General features: G+C 43.0%; 1 protein-coding gene across 4 annotated transcripts; it reads right to left on the bottom strand.

Annotated features, from left to right (window-relative positions):
- Window positions 1-928: 928 nt before the first annotated feature.
- Window positions 929-21,880, bottom strand: LOC112267293 (T-lymphocyte activation antigen CD80). Of its 4 annotated transcripts, none has more exons than XM_042297613.1 (8): window positions 21,679-21,877; window positions 19,517-19,548; window positions 19,005-19,054; window positions 18,371-18,673; window positions 17,764-18,042; window positions 17,520-17,651; window positions 17,025-17,052; window positions 929-986 (listed from the first exon to the last, which is right to left on the bottom strand). In XM_042297613.1, exons 1-8 carry the CDS (start codon window positions 21,685-21,687, stop codon window positions 980-982), a joined length of 840 nt encoding a protein of 279 aa, XP_042153547.1. In that variant the 5' UTR covers window positions 21,688-21,877; the 3' UTR covers window positions 929-979. The 4 variants fall into 4 exon arrangements, with proteins under 4 accessions (XP_042153547.1, XP_042153549.1, XP_024301331.1 ...); XM_042297615.1 differs by having other exon boundaries at window positions 933-986; window positions 17,520-17,560; window positions 21,679-21,880; XM_024445563.2 differs by lacking the exon at window positions 929-986 and adding an exon at window positions 13,690-14,495 and having other exon boundaries at window positions 17,520-17,560; window positions 21,679-21,880.
- Window positions 21,881-22,278: the final 398 nt, after the last annotated feature.

The following is a 22,278-nucleotide window of genomic DNA, read 5'->3' as shown; positions in this document are numbered from 1 at the left end:
CAGGAGTAGGTGGAGGTTGGAGGGAAGGGGAGATCGGGGTTAACACTTGCAGGGGGGGCAAAGCATAGATAGGAGGTTTGACTTCAAGGAGATAAACAAAAAGTTCAATTATTTCCAGAGACTTTGATTAGAGGGAGGGGGTGCTCTCTGAGAGAGTCTGTGACTCTGTGCTTCTACCTGGTCTGTTTCAGTGTTGTGGTGTATTCTGGTCTGTTTCAGTGTTGTGGTGTATTCTGGTCTGTTTCAGTGTTGTGGTGTATTCTGGTCTGTTTCAGTGTTGTGGTGTATTCTGGTCTGTTTCAGTGTTGTGGTGTATTCTGGTCTGTTTCAGTGTTGTGGTGTATTCTGGTCTGTTTCAGTGTTGTGGTGTATTCTGGTCTGTTTCAGTGTTGTGGTGTATTCTGGTCTGTTCCAGTGATACCACCTACTATACTGAGGACCTGGGAAGAGTGCTGAAATGGGAGCACACAAACAAACATGTTGGTTTTACTAACCTTAACCCTTAACCTAACCTCAATCCTAACCTAACCTTAACCCTAACCTAACCTTAACCAAATCAAATGTATTTATATAGCCCTTCGTACATCAGCTGATATCTCAAAGTGCTGTACAGAAACCCAGCCTAAAACCCCAAATAGCAAGCAATGCAGGTGTAGAAGCACGGGGGCTAGGAAAAACTCCTAGAAAGGCCAGAACCTAGGAAGAAACCTAGAGAGGAACCAGGCAATGAGGGGTGGCCAGTCCTCTTCTGGCGGTGCCGGGTGGAGATTATTACAGAACATGGCCAAGATGTTCAAATGTTCATAAATGACCAGCATTGTCAAATAATAGGTCTGGGACAGGTAGCACATCTGGTGAACAGGTCAGGATTCCATAGCCGCAGGCAGAACAGTTGAAACTGGAGCAGCAGCACGGCCAGGTGGACTGGGGACAGCAAGGAGTCATCATGCCAGGTAGTCCTGAGGCATGGTCCTAGTGCTCAGGTCCTCCGAGAGAGAGAAAGAAAGAGAGAATTAGAGAGAGCATACTTAAATTCACACAGGACACCGGATAAGACAGGAGAAGTACTCCAGAAATAACAAACTGAACCTAGCCCCGGACACATAAACTACTGCAGCATAAATCCCGGAGGCTGAGACAGGAGGGGTCAGGAGACACTGTGGCCCCATCTGATGATACCCCCGGACAGGGCCAAACAGGAAGGATATAACCCCACCCACTTTGCCAAAGCACAGCCCCCACACCACTAGAGGGATATCTTCAACCACCAACTTCCCATCCTGAGACAAGGCCGAGTATAGCCCACAAAGATCTCCGCCACGGCACAACCCAAGGGGGGGCGCCAACCCAGACAGGATGACCACATCAGTGACTCAACCCACTCAAGTGACGCACCCCTCCTAGGGACGGCATGAAAGAGCCCCAGTAAGCCAGTGACTCAGCCCCTGTAATAGGGTTAGAGGCAGAGAATCCCAGTGGAGAGAGGGGAACCGGCCAGGCAGAGACAGCAAGGGCGGTTCGTTTCTCCAGAGCCTTTCCGTTCACCTTCACACTCCTGGGCCAGACTACACTCAATCATATGACCCACTGAAGAGATGAGTCTTCAGTAAAGACTTAAAGGTTGAGACCGAGTTTGCGTCTCTCACATGGGTAGGCAGACCATTCCATAAAAATGGAGCTCTATAGGAGAAAGCCCTGCCTCCAGCTGTTTGCTTAGAAATTCTAGGGATAATTAGGAGGCCTGCATCTTGTGACCGTAGCGTACGTGTAGGTATGTACGGCAGGACCAAATCAGAGAGATAGGTAGGAGCAAGCCCATGTAATGCTTTGTAGGTTAGCAGTAAAACCTTGAAATCAGCCCTTGCCTTGACAGGAAGCCAGTGTAGGGAGGCTAGCACTGGTGTAATATGATCAATTTTTTTGGTTCTAGTCAAGATTCTAGCAGCCGTATTTAGCACTAACTGAAGTTTATTTAGTGCTTTATCCGGGTAGCCGGAAAGTAGAGCATTGCAGTAGTCTAACCTAGATGTAACAAAAGCATGGATTAATTTTTCTGCATCATTTTTGGACAGAAAGTTTCTGATTTTTGCAATGTTACGTAGATGGAAAAAAGCTGTCCTTGAAACAGTCTTGATATGTTCGTCAAAATAGAGATCAGGGTCCAGAGTAACGCCTAGGTCGTTCACAGTTTTATTTGAGACGACTGTACAACCATTAAGATTAATTGTCAGATTCAACAGAAGATCTCTTTGTTTCTTGGGACCTAGAACAAGCATCTCTGTTTTGTCAGAGTATAAAAGTAGAGAGTTTGCAGCCATCCACTTCCTTATGTCTGAAACACAGGCTTCTAGCGAAGGCAATTTTTGGGCTTCACCATGTTTCATTGAAATGTACAGCTGTGTGTCATCCGCATAGCAGTGAAAGTTAACATTATGTTTTTGAATGACATCCCCAAGAGGTAAAATATATAGTGAAAACAATATTGGTCCTAAAACGGAACCTTGAGGAACACCAACATTTTACAGTTGATTTGTCAGAGGACAAGCCATTCACAGAGACAAACTGACCCTAACCTTAACCCTAAACTTAACCCTAACCCTAACCCTAACCTTAACTTTTCTAGCGCAGGGGTTCCGGACAACATTCCACTGAAAAGGCAGTGCGCGAAATTCAAAAATATTTTTTTGAAATATGTAACTTTCCCACATTACCAAGTCCAATACAGCAAATGAAAGACAAACATCTTTTCATCTTCCCATCGTGTCCGATTTAAAAAATGCTTTACAGCTAAATCACAACATATGATTATGTTAGATCACCGCAGGTTGAAAAAATACAGCCATTTTCCAGCCAAAGAGAGGAGTCACAAAAGGTAGAAATATAGATCAAATTAATCACTAACCTTTGATGATCTTCATTAGATGACACTCATAGAACATCATGTTACACAATACATGTATGTTTTGTTTGATAATGTGCATATTTACATCCAAAAATCTCAGTTTACATTGGCGCCTTACGTGCAGTAATGTTTTGATTCCAAAACATCTGGTGATTTTGCAGAAATACTCATAATAAACATTGATAAAAGAGACTAGTGTTATTTACAGAATGAAAGATAGACTTCTCCTTAATGCAACCACTGTGTCAGATTTCCAAAAAACTTTACGGAAAAAGCATAATCTGAGAAAGGCGCTCCGAACCCAAAACAGCCAGAGAAATATCCGCCATTTTGGAAACAACAAAGTTAGAAACAACACCATAAATATTCACTTACCTTTGATAATCTTTCTCAGAAGGCACTCCCAGGAATCCCAGTTCGACAATAAATGACTGATTTGTTCCATAAAGTTCCATCATTTACTTCATCCAGACAAAAAAAATCGAAAAAGTTCCATTACAGTCCACTAGAAACATGTCAAACAATGTATGGAATCAATCGTTAGGATGTTTTTAACGTAAGCATCAATAATTTTCCAACCGGCGAATTCCTTTGTCTTCAGAAAAGCATTGTAATGAGAGGTAACTCTGTCATGAGACCGAGGCTCTCTGCCAGACCACTGACTCAAAGAGGTCTTATGAGCCCCTCCTTTATTGTAGAATCCTCAAACCAGTTTCTAAAGATGGTTGACATCTAGTGGAAGCCCTAGGAAGTGCAACCTCATCCATATCTCAATGTGTATTCGGTAGGCCAAGCTTTGAAAAACTACAAACCTCAGATGTCCCACTTCCTGGTTGAATTTTTCTCAGGTTTTCACCTGCCACATGAGTTCTGTTATACTCACAGACATCATTCAAACAGTTTTAGAAACTTCAGAGTGTTTCCTATCCAATACTAATAATCATATGCATATATAAGCATCTGGGACAGAGTAGGAGGCAGTTCACTCTGAGCACGCTATTCATCCAAAAGTGAAAATGCTGCCCCCTATCCCAAAAAGGTTATTAACCCTAACCTAACCTTAGCCTAACCTAAACCCTAACCTAACCTCAAACCTAGCCTTAACCCCAAACCCTAAAACTAACCCTAACATCAATACTTCACACAAAGATCAATAGTGATACAGTCAATCTCTCAACTTTGAGCCAGGAAAGGCTGACATGCATGTTACTAACATTTTCCTTCTGTGTACATCTAAGTGCAATACGTGCTGCATTGTTCTGGACTAACTTACCTACTGTCTGTCCTTTTTTGCCGCACATGACCATACAGCTGGGCAGTAGTGTAGGTGAAACTACACATGACCATACAGCTGGGCCTACCCACTAGGGAGCCAGGCCCAGCCAATCAGAATTAGTTTTTTACCTAAAAAAGGTCTTTATTACAGACATAAATACTCCTCAGCTGGACACCAGCACACTGGACACCAGCATTCCCAGTGTGCTGGTGTCCATGGTCCTGAAGTCCCAGTGGTAACTAGATGAGTGTGTGGTGTGCTGGTGTCCATGGCCCTAAAGTCCCAGTGGTAACTAGATGAGTGTGTGGTGTGCTGGTGTCCATGATCCTAAAGTCCCAGTCGTAACTAGATGAGTGTGTGGTGTGCTGGTGTCCATGTCCTAAAGTCCCAGTCGTAACTAGATGAGTGTGTGGTGTGCTGGTGGCAGTGCCCCACCAGTTTTGAGAACCACATTTTTAGCAAAAATACTTTTATTGGGGGGAGGCTTGCCTGTTTTGCCTGTTATTTTGGCATTAATACAAGTCACATATTAGTTTGCAAACAATGTAAAAATATATATATATCATTGAGTTAAAACCTCTTGGATCTACCCATCCCGGATCTGGGAGAATTGTCATCAACTGACACTAAGTAGCATAACGCAACGGACAAAAAATCTTACTAGAAAATATTCATATTCATGAAATCACAAGTGAAATATATTCAAACACAGCTTAGCATTTTGTTAATCACCCTGTCATCTCCGATTTTGAAAATATGCTTTACAGCCAAAGCAAGACAAGCATTTGTGTATGTTTATCGATAGCCTAGCATAGCATTATGCCTAGCTAGCAGCAGGCAATCTGGTCACGAAAATCAGAAAAGCAATCAAATTAAATTGTTTACCTTTGATGAGCTTTGGATGTTTTCACTCACGAGACTCCCAGTTAGATAGCAAATGTTACTTTTTTCCAGAAAAATTATTTTTGTAGCTAAAAATAGCTCCGTTAGTTCTTCACGTATGCCTGAGAAAACAACTGGAAATGGCGGTCACGATAACACCGAAAAATATTCCAAATTAGCTCCATAATATCGACAGAAACATGGCAAACGTTGTTCATAATCAATCCTCAAGGTGTTTTTCAAATATCTATTCGATAATATATCAACCGGGACAGAGCTTTTTTCAGTAAGACCGGGTGGAAAAATGGCTACCTCTGTCTTTTGCTCGAGAAATACACAAAGAGCCATCAGGTGGACAACGAATGTTGTTGTACACGCTCATTTTTCAAAATAAAAGCCTGAAACTATGTCTTGTAATACTAGACACATTAAGAAAGCCATAGAAAAAGACTATCTCGTTGATATCCCATTCACTGCTCAATAGGGAAGCATAGGAAGGGACGCTTATTTAGAAACCGCTGCGTTCTTGATTGTATTTTTCTCATTCTTTTGCCTGCAATATCAGTTCTGTTATACTCACAGACAATATCTTTACAGTTTTGGAAACTTTAGAGTGCTTTCTATCCTAAGCTGTCAATTATATAAAATATTCTATTTTCTGGTCCTGAAAAATAGCCCGTTTACTTTGGGAACGTTATTTTTCCAAAAATAAAAAAAATGACCCCTAGATTCAACAGATTAAAGCCGCGTACAAACATGATTTCTTTTTTGTTTTCCTGAGTAAGACAGATGTTTCAGCCTAGCTCAGTGATTTCTCTGGTGGTGGGGCAAGCCAGCAGAAAATAGGAGTGTTGCGACGTGATTGACTCAGTGTTCTATCGCTCATGGGGACACTACGTCACGGCCAAGTAAGGGAAAGGGAAAAGGGGGATACCTAGTCAGTTGTACAACTGAATGCCTTCAACAGACATGTGTCTTCTGCATTTAGCCCAACCCCTCTGAATAGTAATGGTAAGGGTAGTAAGGGTAGACATTGAAAATTCAGGTCCTTTGACTTCTTCCATAGAGTTACATTAGTAGGGCCCTTCCAAGAAGGCTCAAGGTCATTGGCCACAGATAAAATGACGTCAAATCACGTTATACACTGATTTTCCTGATTATGAGAAATGGAATCATCGAATATTGTTATTGCTTTTATTGTCTGCTCATATGCCCCCTTTCGTTATCCTGTGGTTCTGACTTGGTGTACAGGGAGAACACTGTAAGAACAACCCATGTTCTGAATTATGTTGCTGTACATTTCAAAAGTGCTGAACAAATAGCTATATTGACTATGTCCGTCCTAGCACGCTCAATAATGTCTTTATCGAAATTACGATTGCCTCTTATCTGCTTGTCATCCTCTTATGCCGTAGTTTTTATATCTCAATTGTCAGTAGAAACCACATTTGTTTAAGCAAGTCAGCCCTATCAGCTATGAACTGTTTCGCTGCCAGACAAGGCTCCGCTGATAGCCAGGTGTAGGGGGTGTTGGGATTGTTGTTTGCCCCACCAAGATGTATATGCTAAAATCGCCACTGTATAGTCCCAGTGGTATCTGCTGTAGATGATTCCGCGGTGTGCTGATGAGTGGTAACTAGATGAGTCCATGGTGTGTTGGTGTCCATGGTCCTGAAGTCCCAGTGGTAACTAGATGAATCCGTGGTGTGCTGGTGTCCGTGGCCCTAAAGTCCCAGTGGTAACTAGATGAGTGTGTGGTGTGCTGGTGTCCATGGCCTTAAAGTCCCAGTGGTAACTAGATGAGTCCGTGGTGTGCTGGTATCCTTGGCTCTAAAGTCCCAGTGGTAACTAGATGAGCCCGTGGTGTGCTAGTGTCCATGGTCCTGAAGTCCCAGTGGTAACTAGATGAGTCCGTGGTGTGCTGGTGTCCGTGGCCCTAAAGTCCCAGTGGTAACTAGATGAGTGTGTGGTGTGCTGGTGTCCATGGCCTTAAAGTCCCAGTGGTAACTAGATGAGTCCGTGGTGTGCTGGTGTCCATGGTCTTAAAGTCCCAGTGGTAACTAGATGAGTCCTGTGGTGTGCTGGTGTCCATGGTCCTAAAGTTCCAGTAGTAGCTAGATGAGTCCGTGGTGTGCTGGTGTCCGTGGCCCTAAAGTCCCAGTGGTAACTAGATGAGTCCGTGGTGTGCTGGTGTCCATGATCCTAAAGTCCCAGTGGTAACTAGATGAGTGTGTGGTGTGCTGGTGTCCATGGTCCTAAAGTCCCAGTGGTAACTAGATGAGTCCGTGGTGTGCTGGTGTCCATGATCCTAAAGTCCCAGTAGTAGCTAGATGAGGCCATGGTGTGCTGGTGTCCATGATCCTAAAGTCCCAGTGGTAGCTAGATGAGTGTGTGGTGTGCTGGTGTCCATGATCCTAAAGTCCCAGTGGTAGCTAGATGAGTGTGTGGTGTGCTGGTGTCCATGATCCTAAAGTCCCAGTGGTAACTAGATGAGTGTGTGGTGTGCTGGTGTCCATGATCCTAAAGTCCCAGTGGTAACTAGATGAGTCCGTCCCAGTGGTAATTAGATGAGTCCGTGGTGTGCTGGTGTCCATGGCCCTAAAGTCCCAGTGGTAGCTAGATGAGGCCATGGTGTGCTGGTGTCCATGATCCTAAAGTCCCAGTGTAGCTAGTAGCTAGATGAGGCCATGGTGTGCTGGTGTCCATGGTCCTAAAGTCCCAGTGGTAGATAGATGAGTGGCCATGGTGTGCTGGTGTCCATGGTCCTAAAGTCCCAGTGGTAACTAGATGAGTGTGGTGTGCTGGTGTCCATGGTCCTAAAGTCCCAGTGGTAACTAGATGAGTGTGGTGTGCTGGTGTCCATGGTCCTAAAGTCCCAGTGGTAACTAGATGAGTGTGTGGTGTGCTGGTGTCCATGATCCTAAAGTCCCAGTGGTAGCTAGATGAGTGTGTGGTGTGCTGGTGTCCATGATCCTAAAGTCCCAGTGGTAGCTAGATGAGTGTGTGGTGTGCTGGTGTCCATGATCCTAAAGTCCCAGTGGTAGCTAGATGAGTGTGTGGTGTGCTGGTGTCCATGATCCTAAAGTCCCAGTGGTAATTAGATGAGTGTGTGGTGTGCTGGTGTCCATGGTCCTAAAGTCCCAGTGGTAACTAGATGAGTCCGTGGTGTGCTGGTGTCCATGGTCCTAAAGTCCCAGTGGTAACTAGATGAGTGTGTGGTGTGCTGGTGTCCATGATCCTAAAGTCCCAGTGGTAGCTAGATGAGTGTGTGGTGTGCTGGTGTCCATGATCCTAAAGTCCCAGTGGTAGCTAGATGAGTGTGTGGTGTGCTGGTGTCCATGATCCTAAAGTCCCAGTGGTAAGCTAGATGAGTGTGTGGTGTGCTGGTGTCCATGGTCCTAAAGTCCCAGTGGTAACTAGATGAGTGTGTGGTGTCCATGGTCCTAAAGGTGTCCATGGTCCTAAAGTCCCAGTGGTAACTAGATGAGTGTGTGGTGTGCTGGTGTCCATGATCCTAAAGTCCCAGTGGTAACTAGATGAGTCCGTGGTGTGTGGTGGTGTCCATGGTCCTAAAGTCCCAGTGGTAACTAGATGAGTCCGTGGTGTGCTGGTGTCCATGGCCCTAAAGTCCCAGTAGTAGCTAGATGAGGCCATGTGCTGGTGTCCATGATCCTAAAGTCCCAGTGGTAGCTAGATGAGTGTGTGGTGTGCTGGTGTCCATGATCCTAAAGTCCCAGTAGTAGCTAGATGAGGCCATGGTGTGCTGGTGTCCATGGTCTTAAAGTCCCAGTAGTAGCTAGATGAGTCCATGGTGTGCTGGTGTCCATGGTCCTAAAGTCCCAGTGGTAGCTAGATGAGTCCATGGTGTGCTGGTGTCCACGGTCCTAAAGTCCCAGTGGTAGCTAGATGAGTCCATGGTGTGCTGGTGTCCATTGTCCTAAAGTCCCAGTGGTAGCTAGATGAGTCCATGGTGTGCTGGTGTCCATGGTCCTATGGGAGCTCTGTTTGATGTATTCATGTATTGATATATGACTGGCAGCTCAGAATGATCAGACTGCCTGCTGTCATTGTGTCAAAGTGATATCTAACCTTTAGCGTGTGTCTTTTCATGGCCACGCATGACGCATCAGTGTGTGTGTGTGTGTGTGTGTGTGTGTGTGTGTGTGTGTGTGTGTGTGTGTGTATGTGTGTGTGTGTGTGTGTGTGTGTGTGTGTGTGTGTGTGTGTGTGTGTGTGTGTGTGTGTGCGTGTGTGTGTACCGTACATGTATACTTGTTATGACAGTAAATGTCTTAAGCAGTGTTATTAATAAACATGGACTCTTATTAACAACTCCTCAGGTTTCCAGCATCACACACAGCAGACATAGAATCTACACTCGTGACTGTAGCTCGGTCCCAAAGGGTTTGTCTGAGAATCTCTGATCGGAATTGAAGCCTCTCAGTGGTATTCCCCCCACCCACCCTCCACCCCCTCTGCTCAGCTGTGTGTATGCCCTCCTCCCACTTCTCAGTGGAAAGGTCAAAGGTTAGAAGCCAAAGTGGTGATAAATACTTCCAGGTCATCTCTTGCTCCAAGGGTCAGAGTTGTCCTATAGGAACCGTAACATACCTTCCTAAAATGGCTGAAACAATGAATCAGTTCAAACATTGTCAGTTCAGTTCACCCAGCTCTTTCTCTCTCTCTTTCTCTCTCCATTAGCCTGTCTTTCCTCCTCTCTGTCTTCCACTCTCTCCTTCGTAACAGACATGCCACACACCCACACACACGTATCATATGCTGGGTGTTGTTGTGATTGTGAAATGCATGGATCTATTTTTAGAGGAATAGAGAACCTTCCCTGGTGCTGATCAGATTTCAGCTCTGCTCTCCTGAATCGATCTCTTGTCCTACAGCACAGTGCTTTGGCTCTCTCAGCCCTAAACTCATTTAGTTGACATTCTGAAGTGGAATAATCTCATTAGGCTGTTGTTTGGTGTTGGCCACAGTAGACTGGAGCAGAGGTTGCCTCTCTGTAAAGGAACACAGACAGTAAGTTGTGCCAGCTCAGTGGTCTGTAGACGTGTGTAAAATGGAGTGATTATTCAAGGGCTCCACCATCATTATATCAGCTTCCTTCTGACTCCTCTGACTATTCCTGCGTGTGTGTGTGTCTGCAGAAACAGGCCAAACTGGTTAATTTACTAGTGTTTCTAGAATAATCTGGTGTGTGTCTACCAGGAGGATGAGTGGAGGCACTCTGTTTCTATTTCTTTTCTTTGAGCTAGACCAGACTGGGGGAGGGAGGGAGAGGAGACAGGGAGAGAGAGAGAGAGAGAGAGAGAGAGAGAGAGAGAGAGAGAGAGAGACTGTTACATTCCTGAAGTCTAAGCAGGCTGGAGTGATTCTACTGTTTAATGTAAACACAGGGGAGGGACCGACTGGCACAATGATTCATGTGAGAGATGGAGGAGGAGGAGGGTAGAGATAGACAGGGATCGAGAGATACTAGGGTGGGAGAGGGAGGGGGGGAGGGAGGGAGAGGAGAGGATAGACAGGGATCGAGAGATACTAGGGTGGGGAGGAGAGACGGGGGGGAGGGAGGGAGGGAGAGAGAGAGAGAGATAGACAGGGATCGAGAGATACTAGGGTGGGAGAGGAGGGGTTGGGAGGGAGGGAGAGAGAGGGAGGGAGAGAGAGAGAGATAGACAGGGGGGTGGGAGGGAGGGAGGGAGAGAGAGAGAGAGATAGACAGGGATCGAGAGATACTAGGGTGGGAGAGGAGGGGTTGGGAGGGAGGGAGAAGAGAGATAGACAGGGATCGAGGGGGGTAGGGAGGGAGAGGGGAGAGACTAGGGTGGGGAGGGAGGGGGGGAGGGAGGGAGAGAGAGATAGACAGGGATCGAGAGATACTAGGGTGGGAGAGGAGAGGGGGGGTGGGAGAGAGGGAGAGAGAGAGATAGACAGGGATCGAGAGAGAAAGGTAAAGAGATGTGTGGTTTCTCCCTACTAGGGTGAGAGTTAGCTCTGGTCAAGCGAGAGAGAGAAAGGTAAAGGATTTGATTAGCTCTGGTCTGTAGGTTTGATTAAAAGGTAAGTGGTGCAAGACCACACCATTCTCTTGTACCAATAAACACTGAAACTGTCTGCTGAATGGAGAGTATAATTTCTCTTTTCCTCTCCTCTCACATCTTCCCCTTATCTCTTCATTCCAGTCAGAGGCAGACAGACGAGCTGTTTGCAGTAGACACCAAGGTGGAAGAAATGGCTTTGAACAACATTGGATCTACAGACTACCCTTTTTCAGCATGTCTAAGACAGGTCACAGGTACTACTATAAGGCTCTTCAGTCTGTAGAGTGGGTGAATATAAATCTGTGGTGAGGCTGACATCTGCTGGTTAACACTGATACTGCAATTTGGTGTAATAATTACACCATACAAAAACATGAATGGGCAACTTTGATGGGGGTGAGGGCCACAAAAAAACTGAACTCATCATTAGGGGCCACACTGGCTCGTGGGTCTACAAACCCACATCCATACCCACACATGCAGTCAGAGCCGGACCTAGCCTTTTGGGGGTCCTAAGTTAAATGTATTGGGAAAAGCTGCAGATTCAAAACCCAATTTTAAAATATAACCTTGTGTAGTCTACTATTCTAACTTTAAACAGTAAATTAAGCCCCCGACTGAGTTCCTAACAGAATTGATCCACAGTCCTACAAAAGGGCTGTGTGTTGTCAACAGCTCCACCACTTATTTATAGCAAAGCAGACCATATTTAATAGCTATTAAAAAGTTGAAAGACATAATTTAACATTAATAACTTATTCCTAACTTATATAAAAGAATACAAATATTATATGCCCTCAAGATGACCTTACATGAGAACAACATATTTCATAGAAATATTTCGCCTACATACAAAAAAATGTTGAAAATAATTCCAAAAAGAATCAAGACACATTGTTACACACGTTCAGCATTCGTCTTCTGCTCACAAACACTGAAAAACCAGCACCTGTACGTCCTTAAATCTGGAATTCGTAGAGGTAAAACTGCCTCGTCCGTTTGCGATATTACAGCAACAAAGACGTTACTGCAAACAAAGAAAACCGTTTTTTCCCCCTCTGACATAATTTCACATGCGATAGAAGAGCAGCATGTGTGCTCATCTGCCCCGTTTAAAAAACACTAAATAATGCGGCAGCCAATGGCGCCGTTTCACCGGATCTCAGCTTTAAAACCAGTTTAGACTGGCAGCAATACAGTTGAAGTCGGAAGTTTACATACACTTTAGCCAAATACATTTAAACTCAGTTTCACAATTCCTGACATTTAATCCTAGTAAAAATTCTCTGTTTTAGGTCAGTTAGGATCAACACTTTATTTTAAGAATGGGCAATGTCAAATAATAGTAGAGAGAATTACTTATTTCAGCTTTTATTTATTTCATCTCATTCCCAGTGGGTCAGAAGATTACATACACTCAATTAGTATTTGGTAGCATTGCCTTTAAATTGTTTAACTTGGGTCAAACGTTTCGGGTTTGTTGGGTGAATTTTGGCCCCTTCCTCCTGACAGAGCTGGTGTAACTGAGTCAGGTTTGTAGGCCTCCTTGCTTGTACACGCTTTTTCAGTTCTGCCCACAAATGTTCTATAGGTGTGAGGTCAGGGCTTTATGATGGCCACTCCAATACCTTGACTTTGTTGTCCTTAATCCATTTTGCCACAACTTTGGAAATATGCTTGGGGTCATTGTCTATTTGGAAGACCAATTTGCGACCAAGCTTTAACTTCCTGACTGATGTCTTGATGTTGCTTCAATATATCCACATAATGTTTCTTCCTCATGATGCCATCTATTTTGTGAAGCGCACCAGTCCCTCCTGCAACAAAGCACCCCCATGACATGATGCTGCCACTCCCGTGCTTCACTGTTGGGATGGTGTTCTTCAGCTTGCAAGCCTCCCCCTTTTTCCTCCAAACATAACGATGGTCATTATGGCCAAACAGTTTCATCAGACCAGAGGATATTTCTCCAAAAAGTACAATCTTTGTCCCCATGTGCAGTTGCAAACCGTAGTCTGGCTTTTTTATGGTGATTTTGGAGCAGTGGCTTCTTCCTTGCTGAGCGGCCTTTCAGGTTATGTCGATATAGGACTCGTTCTACTGTGGATATAGATACTTTTGTACCCGTTTCCTCCAGCATCTTCACAAGGTCCTTTGCTGTTGTTCTGGGATTGATTTTCACTTTTCGCACCATAGTGCGTTCGTCTCTAGGAGATAGAACGTGTCTCCTTCCTGAGCAGTATGATGGCAGCAAGGTCCCATGGTGTTTATACTTGCGTACTATTGTTTGTACAGATGAACGTGGTACCTTCAGGCATTTGGAAATTGCTCCCAAGGATGAACCAGACTTGTGGAGGTCTATTTTTCTGAGGTCTTGGTTGACTTCTTTTGATTTTCCCATGATGTCAAGCAAAGAGGTGCTGAGTTTGAAGGTAGGCCTTGAAATACATCCACAGGTACACTTCCAATTGACTCAAATGATGTCAATTAGCCTATCAGAAGCTTCTAAAACCATGACATCATTTTCTGGAATTTTCCAAGCTGTATAAGAGGTACAGTCAACTTAGTGTAGGTAAATCTCTGACCCACTGGAATTATGATGCAGTGAATTATAAGTGAAATAATCTGTAAAATTAGATTTAATGACTCCAACCTAAGTGTATGTAAACTTCTGACTTCAACTGTATGTGGGGTGGACTCTGACCTACTGGGAGATGCTGGTATAGGATCTGAGGTAAGATCTATTACGGACAGACACATTCACTTCCAGTATCCACTTCCAGTATCCACTTCCAGTATCCACTTCCAGTATCCACTTCCAGTATCCACTTCCAGTATCCACTTCCAGTATTCACTTCCAGTATCCACTTCCAGTATCCACTTCCAGTATCCACTTCCAGTATTCATCAGTTGAATACAGTCCATCCCTGAATACACTGGATAAGTGTACACTTCTCTAAAGTGCAGTGCATGTCTCTAGTCCTAATACAAACGCAGTACAAATACTAGATATGTTCCCTTGGATACTACATACCCTGGTTTAGTGCACACATTGAGGACAGTCATTGCACTTCTAGTTTTCATTGGTTCTTCTGTGGAACTCAGTCATTTGAACATACTAGTTAAATATTTATACAATTGTTAGTCTCCTCAACACCGTGAAAACACCCCTGAACTGCAGCGTGTAGAGGAAAGCTAACATAGTTTCCAACAGCAACAAGTCCAGGCAATGGTTAGGTCACCTCAGCAACCCCTTTATCATGTCCCATTAGAAGGCAGTATCCAATGAGTTCAGATTTATAATTATCAAATGATAGAACCTTTCACATTCTGCCTTCCAAATGTTCAAGTTTCTGGGTTCCTTCAGGTCAGCTGTACATTTCTGGGAAGCAGAGCAGAAGAAAGAGAGGCAAAGAAGAAAGAGAGGAGAAGAAGTAAGAGAGGAGAAGAAGAAAGAGAGGAGAGAAAGAAAGAGAGGAGAAGAAGTAAGAGAGGAGAAGAAGAAAGAGAGGCAAAGAAGTAAGAGAGGAGAAGAAGAAAGAGAGGCAAAGAAGAAAGATAGGCAAAGAAGTAAGAGAGGAGAAGAAGAAAGAGAGAGAGAAAGAAAAGAAGAAAAGTAAGAGAGGAGAAGAAGAAAGAGAGGCAAAGAAGTAAGAGGAGAAGAAGAAAGAGAGGAGAGAAAGAAAGAGAGGAGAAGAAGTAAGAAGAGAAGAAGAAAGAAGCAAAGAAAAGAGAGGAGAAGAAGAAAGAGAGGCAAAGAAGAAAGAGAGGCAAAGAAGTAAGAGAGGAGAAGAAGAAAGAAGGCAAAGAAGAAAGAGAGGCAAAGAAGTAAGAGAGGAGAAGAAGAAAGAGAGGAGAAGAAGAAAGAGAGGCAAAGAAGTAAGAGAGGAGAAGAAGTAAGAGAGGAAAGAAGAAAGAGAGGCAAAGAAGTAAGAGAGGAGAAGAAGAAAGAGAGGCAAAGAAGAAAGAGAGGCAAAGAAGTAAGAGAGGAGAAGAAGAAAGAGAGGAGAAGAAGAAAGAGAGGAGAAGAAGAAAGAGAGGCAAAGAAGAAAGAGAGGCAAAGAAGAAAGAGAGGAGAAGAAGTAAGAGAGGAGAAGAAGAAAGAGAGGAGAAGAAGTAAGAGAGGAGAAGAAGAGAGGAGAGAAAGAAAGAGAGGAGAAGAAGAAAGAGAGGAGAAGAAGAAAGAGAGGCAAAGAAGAAAGAGAGGCAAAGAAGTAAGAGAGGAGAAGAAGAAAGAGAGGCAAAGAAGAAAAGAGGCAAAGAAGTAAGAGAGGAGAAGAAGAAAGAGAGGAGAAGAAGAAAGAGAGGAGAAGAAGAAAGAGAGGAGAGAAGTAAGAGAGGAGAAGAAGTAAGAGAGGAGAAGAAGAAAGAGAGGCAAAGAAGAAAGAGAGGCAAAGAAGTAAGAAGAGAAGAAGAAAGAGAGCAAAGAAGAAAGAGAGGCAAAGAAGTAAGAGAGAAGAAGAAAGAGAGGCAAAGAAGAAAGAGAGGCAAAGAAGTAAGAGAGGAGAAGAAGAAAGAGAGGAGAAGAAGAAAGAGAGGAGAAGAAGAAAGAGAGGCAAAGAAGAAAGAGAGGAGAAGAAGTAAGAGAGGAGAAGAAGAAAGAGAGGCAAAGAAGAAAGAGAGGCAAAGAAGAGAGGAGAAGAAGAAAGAGAGGAGAAGAAGAAAGAGAGAGAGAAGAAGAAAGAGAGGCAAAGAAGAAAGAGAGCAAAGAAGAAAGAGAGGAGAAGAAGTAAGAGAGGAGAAGAGTAAGAGAGGAGAAGAAGAAAGAGAGGCAAAGAAGAAAGAGAGGCAAAGAAGAAAGAGAGGAGAAGAAGTAAGAGAGGAGAAGAAGAAAGAGAGGAGAAGAAGAAAGAGAGGAGAAGAAGTAAGAGAGGCAAAGAAGAAAGAGAGGCAAAGAAGAAAGAGAGGAGAAGAAGTAAGAGAGGAGAAGAAGTAAGAGAGAGAAGAAGTAAGAGAGGAGAAGAAGAAAGAGAGGAGAAGAAGTAAGAGAGGAGAAGAAGTAAAGAGGAGAAGAAGAAAGGAGAAGAAGAAAGAGAGGAGAAGAAGTAAGAGAGGAGAAGAAGAAAGAGAGGAGAAGAAGTAAGAGAGGAGAAGAAGAGAGGAGAGAAAGAAAGAGAGGAGAAGAAGAAAGAGAGGAGAAGAAGAAAGAGAGGAGAAGAAGAAGGAGAGGAGAAGAAGAAGGAGAGGAGAAGAAGAGAGGAGAGAAAGAAAGAGAGGAGAAGAAGAAAGAGAGGAGAAGAAGAAAGAGAGGAGAAGAAGAAAGAGAGGAGAAGAAGAAAGAGAGGAGAAGAAGTAAGAGAGGAGAAGAAGAAAGAGAGGAGAAGAAGAAAGAGAGGAGAAGAAGTAAGAGAGGAGAAGAAGAGAGGAGAGAAAGAAAGAGAGGAGAAGAAGAAAGAGAGGAGAAGAAGAAAGAGAGGAGAAGAAGAAGGAGAGGAGAAGAAGAAGGAGAGGAGAAGAAGAAGGAGAGGAGAAGAAGAAAGAGAGGAGAAGAATGAAACAAAACTAAACAATTTTTACTACTTGGCCAAGTCAGTTGCACAGGTTACCTAAACCAATGTCAAGCTTTTGATCTTATCCCACTGGACACAGACTTCAGTTCAACGTCTAGTTCTGATTTACATTTGGTCGAGTAGTCAACTAATGTGAATTCAAAGTGAATTCAAAGTGAATTCACAAGAAAATTCAGCATGACATTGGATTCAGGTTCAAAGTTGGATGAAAAAAATACAAAATGCCCTTACGTTGATTACTTTTTGCAAATCCAATTAGTTTTCCACGTTGACTCATCGTCATCACATGGATTTTTGGGGGGGTTGACGCGACGTGGAAACAACGTTAACTGAACCAGTTTTTTCCCAGTGGGATTTATTTATCCTGTGAGTTTGAGTGAAACAGTGAAACAGATACTCACTCCTCTGAACTTGCTGGTCCCTTTCCTCCTGGAGAAACAGAAAGATATAGACAGGTTGGTTGTGTGCGCAACTATGCACCAAAACAGACAGGGTTGGCATAGACTGTTGACAACATGTCAACTATATTTCGTCTCTAAATATTTACTGAAAAAGAAATACATTTTCACATTGAACACTTGTCTCTCAACACATAGTTACAGTTGTTGGTTAGCTATCTCAAAACAAGACGTGTTATCAACAATAACATACAACGAGCTGAAACGAGCCACCTACGAGTCCCCACATGACAGCTTCTTGTCATTTTTGCTAGCTTTCGGACCTTTCAGAATTATAGCAATTACACACCTTCCATGCCACATCGATGCGCATAACGTTGTCCGCCAACCCATCTATATGTTTTATGAATTTATTGACATTTATATTTTATCCTGCCAGTCCCATTTCCAAGGGATAATACAGTCTGTCTCCTCTATCACAAGTAATGTCATCCTCACCTTGATTACCTCTGGCTGTCTGAGCCTTCTTTTTCTTGCTGCTAGATACCAGAACCAGGAAACACAGCAGAACAGCAGCGATCACAGAGACAGCAGAGATCACAGAGATAACAGAGATATCAGGATGCCTGCCTATAGTAGATAAATACAATATATGTAAGGTTTCAAATTAATTAATTTGACAGAAATGTACAATGTTATACATTTAATGACAGTGATAGAAACACAGTATCTCAGTCCTCACAAACAGTGTGTTCCTGTGAGAGGGCGCCCCCTACAGCACAGCTGAGGTTCAGCCGGGGTTCAGAGGAGCAGTTGATGGATATGGAACTGAAGACAGAGAACAGCATAGAGACCGGGTCTGTCCCCCCACTGCTGTTCACTACTCCCCAGTGGCTCTGGTTAAGAGGAGGGTTCAGGCTCCACTCAACATCCCTACGAGGGTAACCGTTGTCAGAGGAACATGTCACCAAGCAGCTGCCGTTGTCACAGGCCACTGTTACATTGGGGATGCTGTAGTTGGCTGTAGAGGGGGAGAGATGGAAAGGGAGGAGAGCGGAGCGAGAGAAGGAAAGGATTTGATCTTTTCTTGGTTTTACTTCCTCTAACTGAAAACACAAAACAAGGGCAAAACAACACAAGCCGGTCTAAGTGATAGCCAATTATAGCTTTCGTTTTGTCTTCTCTTTTTAGTGAATGTATCTATGGTTTGAGCTATTACAAGCACACATCTAACAGAATCCGCTTTTTCCCCCTCAGCCAGAAAGCTATGTTCCCCAAGTGGGAGAATAAAAGAGAAAAATGAATTAAACACAAACATGGTAACAGAGTTTGAACTGAGGTAATGTTACCTGTCACTCTGAGCTGGATGTTCTTCTGGTTGTTCTTGGTTGGGTATCCGATGTGGCATTCGTACAGCCCCTCATCTGACAGCCGTATATTCCACAGCCTCATTGTTCCCTGTGTGTGGTCTACTTGAGTACGGTTTGCATACTCCGGGTGAGGGGATGGTAAGTCCCTCGTCTTATGGTAGCCATTAATGAACTTGTTTGGGTCAGGTCTCTGTACATACAGGTGGTTTGGGAGTCTCTGGATGTCAGAGGTACAGGGGAGGGTCACAGCCCCACCCACCTCTCCTATCACCATGGTGACATCTGATAGAGAGGGTGAAAGAGGTTAGAGGTCGGGGAGGGTAGACATTAGGCAGTTCCTTTTTTCCCCCCTCCCTTATCTATCTGACACGTTTGCCCTTTTCTCTCGTCTGAAAGTGTCTGGGACATTCCCTTCTACTGAATAGATACCATTATGGTTCAGATGTTATTGCAAATCCAATCTTACAGGGAAATCGTACACAGACACACACACATGCAGGTACACACACACACACACACCCACCCACTGAAGTATCTCCATCAGTAAAGATCTGATCAGATAAAGTGGCAGGTGTCATGATGTCATATTCTTGTCAGTTGATTCAATTCTTACCTTTACTTTGAATGAACTGAACCGATACCAGGAATAAGATGACACACCTTCTGTAAACCATAACAACATTACAATCAGCTGAGTACTGTTAGGTGAGGTCACTGGCATGGTTACGGGAAGCATTCTTATTTCCTAATAACCTGTTTCCAGAAACACACTCCTAAATGTTATTAATATTATCCTTTAATTGCAGGCACACATTCCTCCAGCTTTCAGGAATGTACTGTATACCAAGGAAACACAGGGAAAACTGAAATTCCACTGGAGACCCACAGCGACATTCTCTCTATCGGATACTGTCACCACACACTCATGTAAACAAGCTGTGAAGAGATCTGACTCTAGATAGTGTGAAATAACACTCTACAAATTAAATATTATTCTTATTAAAAAACATATCATTGTATCAAAATGAACCAATAGAGTTGCATGTAAACAAAGTATGCCAACAGCTGCAAATAATCAAGCCACAGTCCCGCCATAATCATGGTCACACAGTGAGTACTACTTACCGAAGCAGCCGACGCGCACACATCCTGTAGTCCTGCAGAAAACACACACACGCATTAGTTCAAACAGCAGCACTCACAACCAATGATCAGGTTTCATATGATCAGATTCATATCATATACACTCAGAAATGACACGGGAGTTTGCTTATTAATCCTCAGCTAATAGGGTGAGATACAAAAAGTAATTAAGAAATATCTTCATTCTATATTTATTATAATAACCAGGTTAAGGAAATTAATGAGCATTGAGAGAAATTCTGTCTCCATGGTTACTCTGTTACCTAATAGTCAGGCAAGAAAACCCTAAGGGAAATCCCTATACAAGGGAGTTACTTCAGGAAATTCTTTGCTACTGTGCGTGGTAGGCCTAAACACAGGGCCCAGTTTTTCAAAAGTTATCTATTCGTATTTCAGCTATAGGATAGGACTAAATGCATAGAAGTATAATGAATAGAACGGGAGTCCCCATTCAAGTCAATGATTTGTCTATTCATTCTATTTCTATGCATTTAATCCTACCGATAGGCGAAGTCCAGATATATAACTTTTTAAAAACTGGGTCCAGGTGATGAGTTCGCTATCTAGACAATCGTGCGGTGCTGTACTAGTGCCTCGTGAGATATTTGTCGTCATGGTTATTGGTTCATCTCAGGGATTGGTAGTTAAGGATAGGAGTTCAGAGTTGATTTAACGTTAATCTGAAGAGAATCAAACAACAATTCTGTTCTTCAATCGTCTGTCTTTTACACATTGTCTTGCAAGGACTTTGTTATGCGTTACATACTTGAGTGTAAAGATATAAAAACGATCAGTAGAATGTGACAGGCCAGAGGATTGTGCGGGGGCAGACGAAGGGAACTGGCTTGGTTGTCAGATACGTTTCTAATTAATAAGCCAGGGGGAATCCCCAGAAATATACATCTCCGTTGTTATGGTATCAGCTTGTAGGATGAGTTTCATGAACACAGGTTACAGTATCAACAGTACAGAAGAACTGTACATTGTTGCAGTATATTAAATATATTGCTATAATGCACACACACATGAAAACAATCATACATAAACACAACATAAGCATGCACGTGTGCATTCGTGTGCATTCCTATGCATTTGTGTGCATTCCTATGCATTCGTGTGCATTCCTATGCATTTGTGTGCATTCCTATGCATTCGTGTGCATTCCTATGCATTTGTGTGCATTCCTATGCATTTGTGTGCATTCCTATGCATTTGTGTGCATTCCTATGCATTTGTGTATGCCTTCATGGTCAACTGAGCATGTGGCAAACAATAGTTTCACACCGATCGTAATCCTGACACAGATGCTTTTGTTATGTTGCAGCGAGAGTGAGTGGAAATAGGTTGGTACTAGAAATATGCTGAGTGAGAAGTTTAGGTTCATGTTTACTGTGTTACTCAGATAGCAGTCAATAAAAACTGAAATCCATTATGAAATGTTGTAGTTTTATCAAAACACAAAATATGAAAACTTCAGAGTTAATCTGACCATAAGTAGGTGAAATCCACTGTGTGAAAATGTTTAACTTTATCCATGTGATTGACAATGTTTGCAAATAAGTTAATTTCAAAAATATATAATGCACTGTCCATGCAACACGATGTACAAATTAAACCACTTCGACAGAGATGATGATAAACGTTTATTTAAAATATGTAATATGACACTACGGAGGTTTTACACAGGCAGCCCAATTTTGCCAATAATTTGTCTTTTGACCAATCAGATCAGATCTTTTGCCAATAATTGATCTTTTGGCCAATCAGAATATATCAGAATTGAGCTACCTGTGTAAATGCAGCCAATGTCCTGTCAGTTTTTATGGCTCCATAATCTGTTGGCTACATGTCTCCAGATACTACAGTCAACCCTAAGAGTAGGAGTCACATCTCTACAGCGATTGTTTTGGTTGATAACCTGTAACACCAACAACCTCCATTCATTCAAGATATATGATATAGTAGGTAGAACTGAATACCATAATATTACATTATTTAATTAAACTGCTTCACCTTAACCTGCACCGTATTACCTAAGTAAATCTACGACAACAATAGCACATCCACTACAAGCCAGTCTGGAAGAGCTGTAAATATTTGTAACAGTTATAAAGCCTATGAGGGGGAAATAAAGACATTCTTACCACAGTCATGCTTTGCCTTTCTTAACAGCCGTACTCGAGTGTGAAGTCTGAGAAGTTGGCGTGTGATGTGTTCTCAGCACAGACAACCAGCCCTTCTTCCTTCAGCATTCTGGGGGTGTGGCTTTAGCCAGGGAAAGTCCTTTTTGCTTTTCTAGTTTACTAATGTTGCCATTGTAGCATACAGCAGCTTATCAGAATTTGGTCCCTTCTTACAACAGGGTGTGTTTGTATTGTGTGAGTGGTGAGGGGGTGGGGTTAAGTTAAGACTCTCACTTCCCTATATACACTACTGTTCAAAAGTTTTAGAACACCTACTCATTCAAGGGTTTTTCTTTATTTGTACTATTTTCTACATTGTAGAATAATAGTGAAGACATCAAAACTATGAAATAACACATATGGAATCATGTAGTAACCAAAAAAGTGTTTAACGAATCCAAATATATTTTATAGTAGCCATCCTTTGCCTTGATGACAGCTTTGCACACTCTTGGCATTCTCTCAAACAGCTTCATGAGGTAGTCACCTGGAATGCATTTCAATTAACAGGTGTGCCTTCTTAAAAATTAATTTGTGGAATTTATTTCCTTCTTAATGCGT

Source organism: Oncorhynchus tshawytscha, linkage group LG14 (assembly GCF_018296145.1).
Source record: "Oncorhynchus tshawytscha isolate Ot180627B linkage group LG14, Otsh_v2.0, whole genome shotgun sequence".
Taxonomy (NCBI): Eukaryota; Metazoa; Chordata; class Actinopteri; order Salmoniformes; family Salmonidae; genus Oncorhynchus; species Oncorhynchus tshawytscha.
Note: the sequence above shows the minus strand (reverse complement) of the source record. Positions and strands in the feature narration are given on the sequence as shown.